Source organism: Panthera pardus, unplaced genomic scaffold (assembly GCF_024362965.1).
Source record: "Panthera pardus isolate Hobbes unplaced genomic scaffold, ASM2436296v1 HiC_scaffold_24, whole genome shotgun sequence".
NCBI classification, from domain to species: Eukaryota; Metazoa; Chordata; class Mammalia; order Carnivora; family Felidae; genus Panthera; species Panthera pardus.
The window spans coordinates 87,348,341-87,366,809 of NW_026526810.1; the positions used below are offsets into that span (position 1 = coordinate 87,348,341).

The 18,469-nt window shown below is 34.0% G+C and overlaps 1 protein-coding gene across 2 annotated transcripts in view; it reads right to left on the reverse strand.

Annotated features, from left to right (window-relative positions):
* The window catches only part of MDGA2 (MAM domain containing glycosylphosphatidylinositol anchor 2), an 857,656-nt gene that overhangs the window by 191,375 nt on the left and 647,812 nt on the right, over positions 1 to 18,469 (reverse strand). For both annotated transcript variants that reach the window (XR_002080692.2, XM_019451903.2), the window contains exon 8: positions 13,358 to 13,651. Coding sequence is in view for 1 of the 2 variants with exons in the window: in XM_019451903.2 (XP_019307448.1) it covers positions 13,358 to 13,651 (294 nt within the window). In the remaining variant the exon portion in view is untranslated. The remainder of the gene's footprint in view (positions 1 to 13,357; positions 13,652 to 18,469) is intronic.

Consider the following 18,469-nt stretch of genomic DNA (forward strand, 5'->3'; position numbering starts at 1 on the left):
GACACCCAACTGCCTGAGCCACCCAGGTGCCCCAGGTCAGATATGAGTCTTAGGAAACACTGGTTTATTTTGTCATCAATGTTAAAAAAAAAAAAAAAAACAACAACAACAATAATTACACTTAAGCTGCAATTTGGGACCAAGTGTACTACACAGCATGGGATGGCATGGAGTTCATCTTCAGGACAAGGAAGAAGGGAAAAAATCCAGAATTTCTCATGTACATTTCTAGAGAAAACCAGTCTGAATCTGAAAACAGACAAGTGAAAAGTATGTTCCATCTTCAAAGAAGGAGTGATATATTCAAATTAAAACTCCCTAAAAGTATGTATGTATGTGTGTATGTTTGCATGTGTATGTGTGTATGTGTGTATATATGTGTGTATGTATGGGTATATGTATGTGTGTAGGTACATGTGTATGTGTGTATATATGTATGTACATATTTTGTATGTGTGTATGCATGTATGTGTGCATGTGTATATGTATGTGTGTGCATGCATGTATGTGTGTATGTACATATGTATGTGTATATTTGTGTATAGAGAGGGAGAGAGAAGACAAAGACGGCGGGAGGTAAAGAAAGAGAGTTTCTGAAAGTAAGAACATTCAAAAGCTGCCTCAGAAAATAATCATGCTTTCCCAAGACCTCTGAAGGGAACCAAAACATACTCTGGACTGTCACATGGTTTATCAAATACTACTGTTATTATTATCCAAGGTCAAAATGGCCATTTCACGTAAAATCTTACTCAACTCCAGATAAATACTAATGTGTATGCTGAACAAATTAGGTTTTCTTACTCAAATGAGCTGACACAATATGTTTAAACATTGGAAGCAGAAATTTTTAACAGATTGCTCTGAAGAAAAAGAGACTCAGAAACTTTTTGGAAAAAGCTTCTTGCTAAAGCAAACAGGCAATCTAATTTTTAAATTAGGCATGTGAGATAAAATGGTGTTTGAGAGAAAAGTACTAATTTCCAAGCTACCATATCTTTCCATTGCTTTGTACATTTTCTTTATAGATAAGCTGCAAAGGATATCTACATAGAAACAGACATACATACACACAAAAATAAAATAATTTAAGTTGCTTTAACTTTAATAATTTAAGTTGCTTTAAAAAAGTTGCTTCTTTTTTCTAAAGAAGAAACCAGACAGTAGTATCCTTAATAAGATAGCAGACCCACAGTCTTTAAAAGTAACTGCAAAATAACACATATTTGTATGCATGATATTTGTAATAGTTTATGGATTCAGTACTGTACCTAGTGATCAGTCCTACTCTACAGTGAAGTTAATCATAAACCAAACAAAGGAAAAGACTCAAGTAAAATTCACAAGGATGATATGTTTAATAAACTTCTGAAATTTTAATTCACAGACACTAAATTCTTGTCATTATCTATACCAAGAATGCTTTTTCCATTACTTCAAATGTATTTTCTCTAGATGCAATAGATGTAAAGCAGATATAATTAATGTTCTACTTGTCTTCAGGTTATCTTTTTTAATTTTTTTACCCATCTTTAACACAGAACAGACATTTTAACACTGGGAACTTCTTCCAATGAAATGTTGTCATCATGCATCTTTTTTTAGAAAAAAGTTTATGTATTTATTTTGAGAGAGACAGAGACAGCAGAAGAGGGGGAGCGGCAGAGAGAGAGAGGGAGATAGAGAATCCCAAGCAGGCTCTGCACTGTCAGCACAGAGCCTGATGTGGGGCTCAAACCCAGGAAGCCATGAGATCATGACCTGAGTGGAAACGCTTAACTGACTGAGCCACCCAGATGCCCCTCATCATGCATCTTTTTGATTCAAACATACAGTTTCTAGGAGATTCCTGAAATGGCTACTAAAATATGGGTTCACTGTGATATATGCATAAATTATACATCAGACACTTACTGGCAACAATTTCAAACCTGACCATGACTTAGAGATCATCCTACTAAATTCTTAATTTGCATAAGGAAATTGGTTGTAGAGACAGAGTTAGTCACACATTAAAAACAGTTAGAATTAGGGGTGCCTGGGTGGCTCAGTTGGTAAAGCGTCTGACTTTGGCCCAGGTCATGATCTCATGGTTCGTGGGTTCCAGCCCCACGTTGGGCTCTGTGCTGACAGCTCAGAGCCTGTAGACTGCTTCAGATTCTGTGTCTCCTCTCTTTCTGTTGTCTCCCACTTGCACTCTGTCTCTCTCTCAAAAATTAATAAACAATAAAAAATAATTTAAAAAATCTAGGATTAGAACCAGTGCCAGAATCGGAACCTATCCTACAATTTATAACCTATTTCTCCCCTAGAAATGTACTCATATTCATAGTTATAGTAAAAACTGTACATGTAATGTTATATCTTCATGAACAAAACAGCAGCTGAAAAACATGACCAAAGCCATAAGTACCTATTTCAAATAATTTATTAGTTTATGCATTTTCTGATCTAGGTCCTTTTTGAAGACACAATCATGATTCATGAAAAAAAGAACTTATGTTCTTATGAGAGAGAAAAAAAGAGAGAAAAGAAGATCTCTATCTATATCTATTATATATATCTTATATATATAATTTAGGAATAGAATGTTGAAATTGGTAAGTCCAGAAAAAAAAGTGTCAATTTAGAGAATAAAAAGATTAGATACAGCTGGAGGTTTCAGAGAGAAATTTTATGCGACAAATGGCATTCAACTGTTGCTTTAAAAATGGTAAAGAGTAGGTTCAGGAGAGGTGACTTTAAGCATATTCATTAGGAAAAAAATGAAATTATAAAAAGCACCAAATTCAAAAGTGCACCGGATAATGAAATGTTCACCTTGACTGGAATATGGCATATGATCTCACAGAACGGTGGAGGATCCTGTTTGCCAAGTCTAGCAGTCTGAACTTTGAATCATGGGTAGTGAGCAGCAATACAGAATTTCTAAAGAGGGAATAACGAACGCTTGCAGCCATGCCTTTGCTATACAGAATGGCTACCTAAGCCAAGGGAATCAGATCCCACTGGAGTTAATTCTTGGAGGAGAGGCAAAAAAAAAAAAAAAAAAAAGAGGATTTAGATAAGAATTTTCTGTTATTTGCAACTGAAAGTGTTCCTGCTCATAAAGGAATGTTCATCTGACACTGATGTTCTGAGGGGGAAAGAGAAGATCAGAGGTGGGGAAAAATAGGAATTTCTTGCAGGAGATAAAGGTCCTAGCTTTGAAAATGACAGTAGGACTGGAGAGGACTGAATAGATACTGAGAAGGTTTTGAGAACTAAGAGCTAATGATTAGGAAGTACTATCTATGTGCCAAACATTGGATAAACACTGTTCTGGCATCGTTTAATTTGGTCCTCAGAGATGACAGATATGGAGAATGAACACTGAGAGAAATTACAGTTAAAGTAGCAAAGCTGGAATTTAAACCATATCTCAAATTTCAGAATCCAATATCCTGATTTTCAGTTGCATATTGGGAAAGAAGGAAGATAGAATGATGACTTTCATAACAGAGAGGAGCGAGGTCTTTTTAGGTGGAGCAGGGAACTCAAGAGGAGAAAAAATAATTAAGGAATCACTATAAGTTTAATTATAGTCATATTAGATTTTATAATAAATCAGGAAACTAAGTTGAAATTCACAGAAGCTGCCTGACTGTCCCAGATACAAATGCAGGGAAGATCTGCATAGTCATAGTTTAAGTCCTTAAATTGCCAAGCAAGGGAGTGTAGAGTAAAAGAAAAATAGAAACAAAACCTGATTTGGAGAAAGGAAGAATAAACAGAAATAAAGACGTAAGTGGAAAGTTCAAACAGAACTAGCACATATGGAATTATAAAAGGCAAAGAAGAAAAACGCATTAATGAGTGTTCACTCAGTAAAGATGCAAAATGCATGAAGCTAATAACATTGAGAGAGGCAGATGGATTGATGGCTGGATGGATGGAAAGGTAGATAGATGGGCAGACAGACATCTATCATACACATTTATATCTCTCTAAATATTTGCATACATTTGTAGCTTCAGGTTTTAAGTCAGTAATTACAGTGAAAACTTCACATACTCAGATTACTTGTGTCTTTTAACTCAGCAATAAAATATTATATTTATCATTCTATGTTGTACACAAAGCAGTTAGCTTGTGCTTAAGAACATATATCTTCAAATAGTAGAATCACTGGAAAAAATGTTGATGCTGACAGAGTGAAACTGAGAATAACTGAAGGAACATCAGATTAATTCTGCCATTTCATACAGTTCAATGCAAATAGTTAACATACTAAGAAAATATATGTCACTTTTCTTAAAGATTTTTTAATTTCTGCTTAATTTTTAGTATTATCCAGCATTGATTATTTTTTTAAAGTTAAACCCCTCTTTAATTGAAAAAAGAAAAAAAAAATGCTACCCAAGCTACATAACAATCTGAAGGAAAACATTTTATTTCATTCACTGAGAAACAATATTAAAGAACAAAATCCACACATTCACTAATTTTCCAAAAAGTATTTCACTTCTTTCTCTTTGAAAATAGTTTGGAATTAAGAAGAAAAAAGTAATTTCCACGTTTAAAATAAATCTAATATGTGTGAAATCAAGGGAGAATTTCTTTCAGTTTCACAATGCATGGTCAGCTTAAGTCTCAAAGTTTCCTTTTGAAGAATTTTTGCTTTTTTCCTACTAGAATCTTTAAGGCTTCAAGGAAATACTCATTTGCCAGAAGAAAGGAATTCATAAGAGATCAAATGATCCGATGGAACAGCATGAAATACAGCTACTCCCTCCCAAACCCAGATACAAAGCCAAAAGTCTTACAAAGAAAGAATACAGGCACAGCAGTTTACAGGAGTCCAAAAAAAAAAAAAAAAAAAAAATAAGTGAAGTATGTTGGAAACATACTTGCTTGATATCCACAACTGTAATTATTATGATCAAACAAAGAATACTAACGCAAAAGAATTACTAAGAAAGTTTAGCATGGCAGATGAAGAGTAGATACATTTGAAGCGATGACAAAAGCCTTTTCCCTGCTGCATGAGAATCTGACCTTCTTTTAAAGTTCTGCTCTGCTGCCCTGGTAACTTGACAAGGGAAGAATGTCAACTTTGATTTTAGGTAACATTTTTGTATTAAATTGCTTCTAGAATGAGAGGAATAGAAATAGAGGAATAATAGTTAATAGGATGCTATAGCTTTGAGCTACTGGTGTAGTGACTGTAACTTCAGGGATTTTCGCAGTTGTACGTATAAGTTTGGTATAAGAAACATTGGTTCCTGTGGGGCAGAAGCTTCTGCCAGAGTTCCCATCCCCAAATTATGTAGCTCTTCTCTTGTACATATGAGCCATTCTATAGGTCGTGGGCCTTAACCTGGGTAAGTTTGACCATCAGGGGATATATGGCAATGTTTGAAGACATTTTTTTTTTTTTTTTTTGTCATGACGTGAGGAGAGGCTTGCTACTGACATCTCAAGATTAGAGGCCAAGAATGCCTCTAAATTCCCTTAAATTAATAGGACAACCCCCACATAAAACAAATTATTACATTTTACGCAGAATAATTCTTTCTCTGGAGTTTGGCCTATGCATTTGGGACATCTAACAGCATTCCTGCCCGCTGAGCCCTAGACGCCAGTAGCATAACTCCTTTTTCAGTCCTGACAGGCAAACGTGCTTCCAGAATTCTCAAGTGTCCCCAGGAGTGGGGAGTGAGAGGGCATGCCAGCAAGCTGTGCTTCCAACCTTATATCTATAAACTGAATTTGATGCCATATGTGTCTATGGTAGTCCCATGGGTTTGGAAATAATTGCACCTAAGAAGACCCTCCTGTAGCTTACACAGTAAAGGAGTTTACTACTAGTTTAAAAATTATTAACAAAACAGAATATAATATAACCCAAAACAATATAATACATGCAAAGACAAAAAAAATATGGGGCTAGTATTAAATATCAAACTAAGATAATCAAACAATTGATAATAAATAAAGAAAGACAAAATTACTAACAAAACATAAGCTAAAATTCTTTATGAATTCTATTTGCTTGCAGGTGGATTAAACACTGATTAAATGTGTGTCTTCTGCTTAGAGGGATAGTATAAGTCATGCCTTTCTCTCACAACACTGGCCTATGATTTCTCACTTCCTGATTGCTTTTATGTATATGACTAACTGCTTTTTTGATATTCAATTTCTTACATTGTTACCTAACTTCTGAAATGATTATGGATTTTTTTCTTAACGACAGAGCCATGTCTTCTGCCTACTTTATATTTTCCCATACACAAAGCATTTTATTGGTGGTATATTATTTAAAATAAATTGATAAAGTCACAGGCATGTCCATGGAGTATATTATTATAAAATTCTATGTATGATTTATTTTAATGGATTAGGATTATTATATTTTTATTTTCATGGGGGAAGAACATGGTATTTAGAAGATGTCTAAATTCTATATTTGGGAAGAATACATTTATTTTTCGATGAGAGGTAAATCCCTTTTTAACTACAATGAAAAAAGTTACAAAAATTTTATAGTCACACATTTATTGATATATGTGTTTATTTCACCTCTCTTAGAGAATATACTTCCATAAAATGAGGATGGGAGGAGGTGAGGAAAAGACACTGGGAAAGGAGACAGTATAAACTTTCCTCATTCAAAGCACATTTAATTTAATCACAGATCTATTTCAGGGAAAATATCTTTTCAGTATTATGGAAATGCTGTTATTTACACTTAATTTTTTTTTCTGCACTACCGGGGTGGGCCTAAGTACTTAACTTGACAATATCAATAAACACAAGACTTGACTGTTTAAATTGGACTACTTTTAATCATCCTTCTAAAACTGGCTGCCCCCCGCCCATTCCACCTCTTTATATGGACACTGAAAACAAAACTTTTAATGTTTAAGGCTTTCTAAATATCAAACCATGCTTGTATCTACATTAAAATAGCAACAATGAAATAAATTATGGATATAGTTTCTTTACATGATCTTTATTCTGAATAAACCTATCCTCTTTCCAGATAATCTGTACTTGACTGTTCAATAAAGACAGCACATCTGTATTCTACATTGAGAAGCTCTTTAGAAAGAGAGTTTTAGGGCCCCTGGGTGGCTCACTGAGTTGGGCATCCTACTTCAGCTCAGGTCATGATCTCATGGCTTATGGGTTTGAGCCCCGCGTCAGGCTCTCTGCTCTCAGCACAGAGCCTGCTTCATATCCTCTGTCACCCTCTCTCTGCTCCTCCCCTGCTTGTGCTCTCTCTCTTTCAAAAAAAAAAACATTAAAAAAAATTTAAAAAAGAGAGAGATTTTCTGTTGTCTCTGATAACTCCCTTAGATGGTTATCTACCATGCTATCCTCTCTGGAAGAGGGAGAAAACAGGGAGCAAAGAGACTGATTACCTGGGAGGGCAGGAGCAGCTCAGCTCAAGTAAATTCATCCTAAATACTTTCTGCAGAAAAACATATCCACTTGGGAAGTTCAATTTTCAAATGTTCAGGAGTAATACAAAAATAAAATGTTTAAACACACCTGTTTTCTTTTTTTTTTAATTTTTTTAACGTTTTTATTCATTTTTGAGACAGAGAGAGACAGAGCATGAATGGGGGAGGGTCAGAGAGAGGGAGACACAGAATCTGAAACAGGCTCCGGGCTCTGAGCTGTCAGCACAGGGGCCCAATGCGGGGCTCGAACTCACGGACCACGAGATAGTGACCTGAGCCGAAGTCGGCGCTCAACCGACTGAGCCACCCAGGCGCCCCAAAACACATCTGTTTTCAAGGCAGCTCCATTATAATTCCTCATTAAATCCACTGGGAAATGAGGTAAGATATATTTATATGACATATTGAGTTGAAGTAGAAATTCGAGAGTTTTATTTTATACAGTTTAAATTGTACACCAACTTATAAGAGTATTGCTTCTTCTTTCCAAAGAGAAGATCTTAACTATCTGGGGGACAGGAAAGGTAGGATCAGAGAAAATAGCATAAATATTGTTTTTATAATATTAACATTACCTTAGGGTTCAGTTGATTAATGTTTATAATAACTGCTGCAAACAACAACATAGCCATTTAATTCAAATAAAAGAACTCTGTATAATAAATGCTAAATTCTATGCAATAATCCTTAAACATAAAATATGAAAAATGAATGCTTAAAATATCATATTGTTAGTAAACTTAAAAGCTTTTCCCAACCTATATTCTAGTGGGTTAATGAAGTTAATAATGAAGTTAATAATTTCTTACCAGGCAGACTTTTAAAAAGTGATGAACTTTTCCTAAGTATTGAGACTCTAGAAATGGGTCACAATCAGTACCCTTCTCCAGTACCAAGAGGCTTTCTAAAGGGAGGGGATTTAGCCAGGACTTGAATAATGAAAAGCAGTTGACAAATTGGTGGAAACAGGAGAAGGGAATAAAGGAGCCTAGCTAATGAGTCAACACCAAATAATCTTGTCTAGAAGGTTGAGAAGGGATAGACTGAATTAATATGGAAAATAGGAAAAGCATCTGGGTAAGTAGGCTACTGAGCTGGAAGCCCTTTTATTGTTCTGCTAATAAGTTAAAATTCTTGTCCATTTAATTATAAATTCCTTTGGATAGCTTTAACATCTTCCTGTGTGAAGGCAAATTGCTTGCATCCTCTTTTATCAATAGTTACTTTGTCTCTTGTATTAACTTTAGATTAATCTCTAGCCCCACTATCATTTTCAGGGCAATTTTGCTGTTTAAAAAAATCCAAAAAGTAGTTCTATTCACGCAATAGTAATTCTATACATCTCAACGTTACACAAAATTACTCAATAACTTAACAATAGTGAGCATTACATTCTAATCTGTATTTAAGTTTCTTTTCCTGTATAAGTTCCATGATCTTCTTGTAGGGACCAAGGGTAGGCCACCCCAAGATGGGCCACTTTGGCAGGAAGATTATTTTGAGTTAAAAAGCAATCTAGGCCCAGCAGATTCAGGAAAACCTCTTTACTTCCCCCCCTCAACTGCCTACAGAGAATTTAGAAAGAGAACCTGTTCCAGAAAGAGAGCTATCACCATAGATAATTACATTATGCTATAAACTAGGGTATGATAGACTGGGAGGAACCTAGCAAGGCCTGTTTGATCAAAATCTTCTGTGTCCCACTGTTTCCCAATAACGCAACAAATATTTGCTTACCAAACATTTACTCTTTTTGATTTTCCTGTGAATTGCATTCTTTCCCTTTGAAGTCCCAGACTACTACCTGCCTCTGCCTTCATTCCAAATGATAAGGGACCTCACTTTGCCAGACTGTCTTTGGAATTTCCAAGTCTGAGTAGATTCCCTGTATATGAAATTAAATTTGATTTTCTCCTATTTGTATGGTAGGTGCAACAAATGTGCATATATATAATGAAGCTTTGATAATAAAAGTAACATTCAATGCAGTATATATCTTCTCCAACTGATTTTCAAGAAAATTGTATTTCAAAATATACTCACTTAACTGAAAGATATTACCAGTGCTCTGAGATGAAACTATTTAAAGGATAGCTTTTATTAAAATAAAATGTTACAGTTTATGAAATTAAATTCAGAGTACATAATGTTCAGAGTACGTAAGTACATAAGTATACATCATATAAGTATACTTATATAATACATATATAAGAAAACCAACAATTTCCTTTAGGGGGACAATAGGCATATCTTAGTTCCTTCTTTCAAATATATTTGAATTTATTCATCCAATGGGACTTTTATTTAATCAAGATTCAAACAATCACTACTCTAATGGGTCAATTAAATCATTTAATTTTTATCATTTTATTACTATAACTTTGTTAGGAAATTGTTCTAGTTTTGTTCAATAAGCTCTATACACACTATGATTTTTAAATGATATGGATCAGTTAACACATATAACTCTTTTCAAAGATTCTATTGTAGGAGAATAAATCAGTTTCAAATAAAAATGAGCTGGAAACTTAACAAAAGAATTATACAGTTCCAAATACCCGGAGATGAAATTAAGTAATGGCCAAAAATTTGAAGATCATTAAAACTTCATATTGCACTTTGTAGTTTTACCTAGCAAATTTTTAAAAGTTTAGATTAACTTTAAATCATTATTTTTCAAACTTTTATAATTATATTTGCAGCTACTTATTCTGGCCCATATCATGTATGATAATTGGCAAATGTAAAAGTTAAAAATATTATGATAAAATAGTTTTGTTTGTTTGTTTTCCAGGATCAAGCAATGTACACAAGAATTTAGTAATTTAAACTATTTCATTTTGGTGATGTAGCTTCTCGTAACAGGCTATAGAATGGTATAAAATACCTTGAGGCTTCTGTCACTTGTTAAATCGTTCTTTAAGAGTATGCAAATTAACTTGAGATAGCAAATAATTCAAAAGGTTTTAATAAGATGATTGCTTCATAATTTTAATTCAACATTAGCTAAAATTAAATCTCATTTGGCAATTTAGAACATTAAACCCACAAAGTAGTCCATTATCTATATAATATGGAAATATATATACTATTTATATTTAGGCACGTACAATCTCAACAATTACTTCTGTGCTCCTTTAGTCCTTTTGACTGGTGACTGTTTAATTGGACACAGTAAAAGTAAACAAGGGGAAAAATGTGCCTTAGAGATACTAGATTTTTGTTGGTTTCCAATTTACTATGACAATCTCTTTTTCATTCTTTTACACTTCAGACATAAAATTATATATAAATGTGTATATTATGTGTGCATGTGTGTGAAAAACAGATTTGCCCCAGAAGTTTCCAATGTAATAAATAGAATTCTAAGAAAAGAAATCATAAACTAAAGTGTAGAGTTCAAGTCCTGAAAGAGGTGTTTTATTAGTGTTAGAATAATTTGGCATCTTCTTCGTATACTTGAACACTTTCAGGTCTCAAACTCTATGCAACAAGTTCTCAGATACTCCTGAAACCTAAATAATAAAAACCAGTCATGTAGGAAGCAAGGAGTATGAGCTTTATATATATATATACACACACATTAGTTTTGCAGGAATAAGCCTTACGTAGGCATGCAGGTTGGACTTGCTAGCAGGTATTATGTGCCTGGAAGATCAACGTTTGATTCACTCAGGAATAATCTGGAGTTGTTACCAGTTACTTGTACTTGGCAAATGCTCAGACACAGAATTAGATTCTTCACAAGAAGTGGGAATACATGAAAGGAAGCTTCTTGAAAGACATGATGGCATCCTCACCTGGAACTGGAAAGACTTCCCCAGTAGGCCAGGGAAGCTTGCCTCCAAGAGGAAGTGCTGTTAGATGCTATCCCCTGCTCTGGGAAGTCACCTTGGGATGTAGATCTTTTTATTTACATTAAATGAACTAGACTCTGCCTATGTCTATCTGTGTCTTTTAGTCAATTACATCCTGTGACACTAGAGAGAACCGTGCCAGTATTTATTTTCATTCACTATTATGAGATTGAATTTTTAAACCTTGTGCTGAACTTAATGTTTCCTATGGGACTTTTTAAGAAGCAAAGAAAAAAAAAAGCTCGCCAATAGAATTCTGAAGGTTAGTATATTCTATGGAGATTAGAGATCCTGGTTCTTAAAACTTTATTTCAAAATTCCTTATAATCAATGGGTTCTATGGCTTTTATTTGTATCACAGATTCCCCAGAGAGGTGTGAGCAGCATGACACTAGTTTCCCTGAAACTAGCCTTTACGAACACAGGCTTTGTGCCTAACTCTAGAGGAAGCACAGAATTCTGGGATTACCAACAAAATGAAGTATTCCAAACTGCAGTTTCCTCTATGGTCACTTGAAAGTATCTTTTTTTTTTCCTTTTTTTTTATTCTTTTCTCTTTTTCTTTCTGGAACCTATTTTCACATGAACCTCCTACCCATGAGCTTGTCATGAGTACAAAGACCAGTAAGGAAAAAGCAATACTAAACTGTTGAATAGAACTTGCTATCTAAATGCTTTATTATTGGGGAAAAAGAAACCCAGACAAAGTAATAATCAACTGGAAATCAGCCAAGGTATTTGACTAAATATTTTATCCTATGCAAATATCAGTTTGCATATTTTTAGGGCAAACAGCACACTAGAATCTGAGTTTCTACAGAATGGAGAGAGGGAATCGATAAACAGCACCCAGAACCTTGTTCCTCCCAACCTCACTCACACACCTCAGACATAAATGAACTTTTTATTAGTCCCAAACATAATCTTTCCATATCTCAACTATTCTTTCAAATTTAAAGTCAGTTAATCCAATTTGCTGACATCCTTAAATCTAATATAAAAAGAGACATTTTTGGACTAAATTCTGTTTTCCATTTTCTGAGTTACAGAACCATAGAAAGAAAACAACATCATTTCTTATTGAAGTGTGTACTTTCATCTAATTCATTCATATTCTTAAAGACTTTGCCAACATGTATTTAACAAAATCCACATCAATTAAAATTTACAGCAGCATTACCAGAGTTTGAAAAGATTGTGTTTAGTTTGCTTCTTCTCTTTTGGCCCTATCTGTACCACCTGCCATCCAATTTACCAGGGCATCCTCTAATATCCCAACATCAGGACATCATTAAATTTTTTCTTACCTTTATGAATTTAGGTACTTTTAACATTAAAAGCAAATTCAAAGCACACAATGTCTCCAGTTTTTTGTTAGAAGTGTAACAGTGATTTCAATAAAAATAGTTAAAAATCTATTATATTTAACTCTCACAGTGAAACAATTATCTGTTACCAAAATCAAGCAAAAATTCAGTACCTAATATGTGAATTATCTCAATATGACTAGAAAATTGTGTAATCTACTCTTACAGCTTCAGATATGCAAACATAGCAGTTTAATGATGAGGTTTCCACAATTTAAGCAGAGGGGTGCACTGGAGTAGGTGGATAATTTGGGCAAAGGGCAAGCAATAGCCTGAAGTAGAAACAAGAATTGTGAAGACAAGAGTATTGTAATCTGAATTAGCAATTACTTGCCGTCTCCACTCTGCTTCATTGCACACAGCCAGTTTTTCACCATTAGATTTGTTGACGCTTTGGCATTAACCAACCACATAATACCATCATAATCACAACACACACACACACACACACACACACACACACACACACACACACACCACACACTGATACTGTTCTTTTCTATTACTTCTAACTCAAGCAATAAGCAGATTTAAGGGAAAACTATAATTTAAATCGGGTAGTGACGATATAGAAATATTTTACCCTAATCCAACACCAAAATTCACCTCATTTTACTAGCTGAATTATCACATCTTTTCTTTCCTTTTGTCCCCAGTAGAAACAGACAAAAACATTACTTACATTGCACGATGAGCTGCACCAAGGCTTCTCTTGGTTTCACGTTAAATCCATTGTATTGGCTGGTCTGACACCTGTACATTCCTGACATTTCTCTAGATACATTCACAATCCTCAGTGTTCCATCATAACTCTCCATTTGCATTGACCCATCAGGCATTGCAACTTCTTTATCCGCTCTAGACCAGAGGATGATGGGTTTAGGTTTTCCAGTTACTTGACACTGCAGTTCTATTGTGTCCCCTTCTCTGGTGACCAGAGGTGATTTTTCCTGTGGAACAGTCAGATTGGGTGGAACTTGAAATGGGAAAAAGAAAATTTTTCAAGGTTAGTATAAACTGGTAAAGCATATCCAAACACAGAAAATCATAAGGAAACAATTTCTGCTGGTTGAAGAAGTGTGACAATTCAGATGACAAAAATAATAGAGACCTTGGGAGTAAGTGGCACATACTCTCACTTAAAAGAATTCTGAATTGTTTTCCTATGACTCTCACAGATGAGGTATTTAAACAACATTAGCAAAATAAAGAAAGCATTAAATTGGAACATGAAAGGTCAACATAAGAACAATCTACTCAATGACTTGTCATGATCAGTCATTAGCTGGGTTTTTAACATCTGCATTTCATAGAAGAGTGATCCTGCTTGCTGAGGGTAGGATCCAGCTTTTCAGTCTTGTTTCCTATGTTGTTATCTCTTACCCAAAGATGCTCTAAGAAAGGGATAAGAGACATTTTCGACTTAGCAGGCACAGTAAACGCAAGTAATAGGAAAAGGAAAACAAAGGACCTCTGATAGAAAATCAGAAGTTTTGACTCTGGTGTACAAAATGTTGCCAAATTGCTAACATTTAGGGTTTGTTTTCTCCCTGATGGAAATGGAATGCAACAACAGACTTAGAATGCCACACTCTGACAATCCACTATATTCTTCTCTTTTGGACTTTTAATATTTTTAACATTTTAATTTCACATAATTTCCTTTTAAGACATTTTGAGATAAGTATAAGTAGTTTGTCACAATTTGCCCCTATTTCTGTGGAATTAATTTTAAGTGAATTTTCGAGAACATATTACAAAAATAAAATAATTGTAATTTTTTCAAGTAAAGCTAATTTTTTAGTTTACTGAAGACATTTATGAGACATTCATTTTACATGAAATTTACTGTGCTGGAATATATTTATGTTAGGGTTTAGTGAAAAGTATCAACCAGTAAGAGGCAAATACTGTTCAGTGTGTTGTTTCAGAAACATTACCTATTCCGCTGAAGACTTTTATTTCTTACACAAATATATATGAAATCCATTGTATTTGGGCAATTAAAATGTCTATCAAAAAACAAAGGCTAACTTAGAATGCCAGAATAGGAATAACCAGAAATATAGGAATAATTCTACCCTTCTGGGAAACATCATATGCTTCCTTTAGAGGTATCACTGCATATATGGATAAAAAGGCAAAGATTTTATTCTTCCTTTTGGCATTACTGTGTTCCAGTGCCCGAGAACAAAACAAACATAGTTTTTAAATTATTTTTCAACTTAACGTTGAACTGTTACCGCTCTTGTTACACATAGAGGAAAATAAATTTGAGTCCAAAGTGATAGGGAAGTTAATTATCTTGCTATTTAAGTATCTTCAGGTTTTTTTCCTTTCATTTAATTCCTTCATTTGCTTCTTATTTTTAAAAAAGTTACTTAAATAATGCATACATCTTAGAAATTAGAAAAAAATATGAAATATTAACCACCACTTCCTTGCATTTAATTTTTTTTTAATTTTATTTTTATTTTTTTTTAATTTACATCCAAATTGGTTAGTATATAGTGCAACAATGATTTCAGGAGTAGATTCCTTAGTGCCCCTTACTCGTTTAGCCCATCCCCCCTCCCACAACCCCTCCTGTAACCCTCAGTTTGTTCTCCATATTTATGAGGCTCTTCTGTTTTGTCCCCCTCACTGTTTTTATATTATTTTTGTGTCCCTTCCCTTATGTTCATCTGTTTTGTCTCTTAAAGTCCTCATATGAATTAATGGATGAATGGATAAAGAAGATGGAGTATTACTCAGCAATCAAAAAGAATGAAATCTTGCTATTTGCAACTATGTGGACGGAACTAGAGGGTATTATGCTAAGTGAAATTAGTCAGTCAGAGAAAGACAAAAATCATATGACTTCATTAACCACCACTTTCTTGAAGTAGATATATACATTCTAGAATTTGGCAATAAAATATATTTTAAAATGCCTACATTTTTAAAACTTACATGATCAATTATTTGATTAACTTCTGTAAATATTAAAAAATTAAATTACTTAGTTAAATAATTAGTTTTTTAAATTTTTTTTAACATTCATTCATTTTTGAGAGACAGAGACAGAGCATAAGCGGGGGAGGGGCAGAGAGAGAGGGAGACACAGAATCCAAAGCAGGCTCCAGGCTCCGAGCTATCAGCACAGAGCCTGACAGGGGGCTCGAACTCACCAACTGCGAGATCATGACCTGAGCCGGAGTCAGACGCTCAACTGACTGAGCCACCCAGGCGCCCCAATAATTTGTTCTTTTTGAAATGAACCACAAGGGAATGATGCAATTCTAAGCGGCATCTTACAAAAGGATCGGGAAGATGTAATATTTATTCACCCTCCATGAGAAAGCATACGGAATAACAGCAACAATATCTGCACTTAACATTAATTGTGCTCCTACTATGTGCCAGGCATAATTAGAGGTTTGACATTTTACTTCCTTGATAATCCTAAGGATTAAATATTTAATATTAAAATTTAACAAATGAGAACATTGAGAATAAGAGAGGAAAAACACTCTGATTTGATCAAAATTCAAATTGAGGCTAATTTAGAGCAGTTGGCCAATGTTGAGCCTCCAGTAAACTATGGTGTCTGGAATGAATAACTTGAGCTAACACTGGACCCCACTCCTCCTGCTCATGGCCTCTCTGCTCCTAGGGACAAAATGGACCAATTTTCCCTGCCCATCTCTTGGTCACTGTCTCAGGGACAATAAAAAGAGCCAAGGTAGAATTTAAAATGGTAAATTACACACCCTTTGCAAATGACCTTATCTATCTTATATCTTACAGATCTATAGTTATCTTCAAAATCTCTGTCTATATTGGAATACTTCATATGTATAAGTCAAAACTGCTTATAAAATATAGCTATCCAAACATATCTCCAAATTCTGATAAATCTACATGAAATAAAAGAAAATAAATTATAAATTAAAAGATTATTCAATGGAGTATTAGTTTTTGAAATATTCCTCCCATCTCTTCCAAAAATAAGTCACATGACCTTGGCCAACCTTAATCACTCTGAGTATTAATTTCTTCATTTTTGAAAATAAGAATTTGTACTTTATAAGCTCCAAGGTTATTAATGTTATGACCCTAAAAACAAATAGTAAAACGTTAAGAAAAGAAGTGGTGCTAAATGAAAGTGTATTTCATGAATTAGTAAGAAGAATATTCAGAGACTTTATTACATTAGGCCATTCTAATACAAAATACATAATGGACTAGCTATATAACTTTTTGTTGTTGTTTATCATGCTACATAGTTCAAAAACTCCCTTTATAAATTTATTTATGTTATTTATTTAGGTAAACTTTCCTCCCTACAAAATCAAAATTACATAAATGCAAGACTCAATTTTAATCCAGATGACTTAAAAACAGATTTTTAAAATAAATTAGCCCAATTTTTGCTAAACAGCAACACTCAACTAAAACATTGTTTCCATCTCTTCCATGAGGCTTTTAAATCTTGAAATCAGAGTGAATCTTTCTTTGCAACTTTCTTGGCCAGGAAGACCTTACAACTTCCCACAGTTTTCATAGGCTTGTCTTCTCTCTCCACATTAAATTCTCCATTCTTTAGAATTCTTCAGTCAACTCTCTTATTATTACTATACATTTTCTTGTTACGAGATCTCATTTTTTCTCATGAATTTCTCTCTTTTATATGTTGATAACACAAATTCTATCTTTATCCCAAGGCTCTTTCAGTCTATGATTATAGCCTACTTCTATATCCCCAAAGTCTTTCAAATCCCCAAACCAAAGCACTGTTTATTTCTTGACTTAGTTGGTAGTTATCAACACACCTCATCTGCTAACTGAAAGCTACAGAATTTTGTTTTACCATTTCCTCTTGCTCACCACTTCTAATCAGCTGCGTTGTTTCCTCTATCAAAAATGTCTCTCATATCTGCCTATTTCTTTTCTTGGCTAGAGGCAGACTTCTCAGTAGAATTCATCATTTTCTCTTCTTGTGACACTACAATAAGTGGTCTCTGTCACCAGTCTAATTCTTCCAGGCTTCCTACTACCCTGCTATAAGCTTTATCATTTTAAATACAATTTTGTTCATGTCACTATGAAAACTACAGTACTCATTGAGAGTGCTCATAATACTGTTTTAATTTTTTAAAAAAAGATTGAAAACAGCCTGACGGATCCATTAAATAAATGGTGGTACAGTCACATTATAAAATATGATGCAGCCTTTTAGATGATGATGTAATACACCTACATTTATTGATAAAGATGCTGAGATTGCTAAGAAAAAGCATTCTAGTGAATAGTATGAATAGCTATTATCACTATGATTGAGTAAAAGATGTTACTGAGCACTATAAACAGTAGTATCAAAATTTTATATCAAAAAGACATATGCTGGCGAATGTTAGCAAGGAGCTTCTTGAAAGGAAGAAAATATATCTTTACATTGTTAGTATACAGCACTCTATTTCACACATAGTAAGAACTCAGTAAAACATGTTAGACTGAATGTACAAATTAAGAAAGGGAGGTAATTTTGCACTGATTTAGAGGAGAATAGGAGGCTTATACAGGAAAAATCTAGAGGAAAAGAAAATCCAGGAGGAACTATACCAAAACACTAACAGTGGTTCCCTCTGAGTGTGGGATTATTGATGAATTTTACTTTCTTTGTATATTTCCCATCATCTTTCATTCTTCTACAATATGGACAATGCATATTAGTACATCATAGGTTCCAAGAAGCTCAGAGAAATCTAAAATGTTAATGCAACCAATTTTCCAAAGCTCATTTGATAAAAAC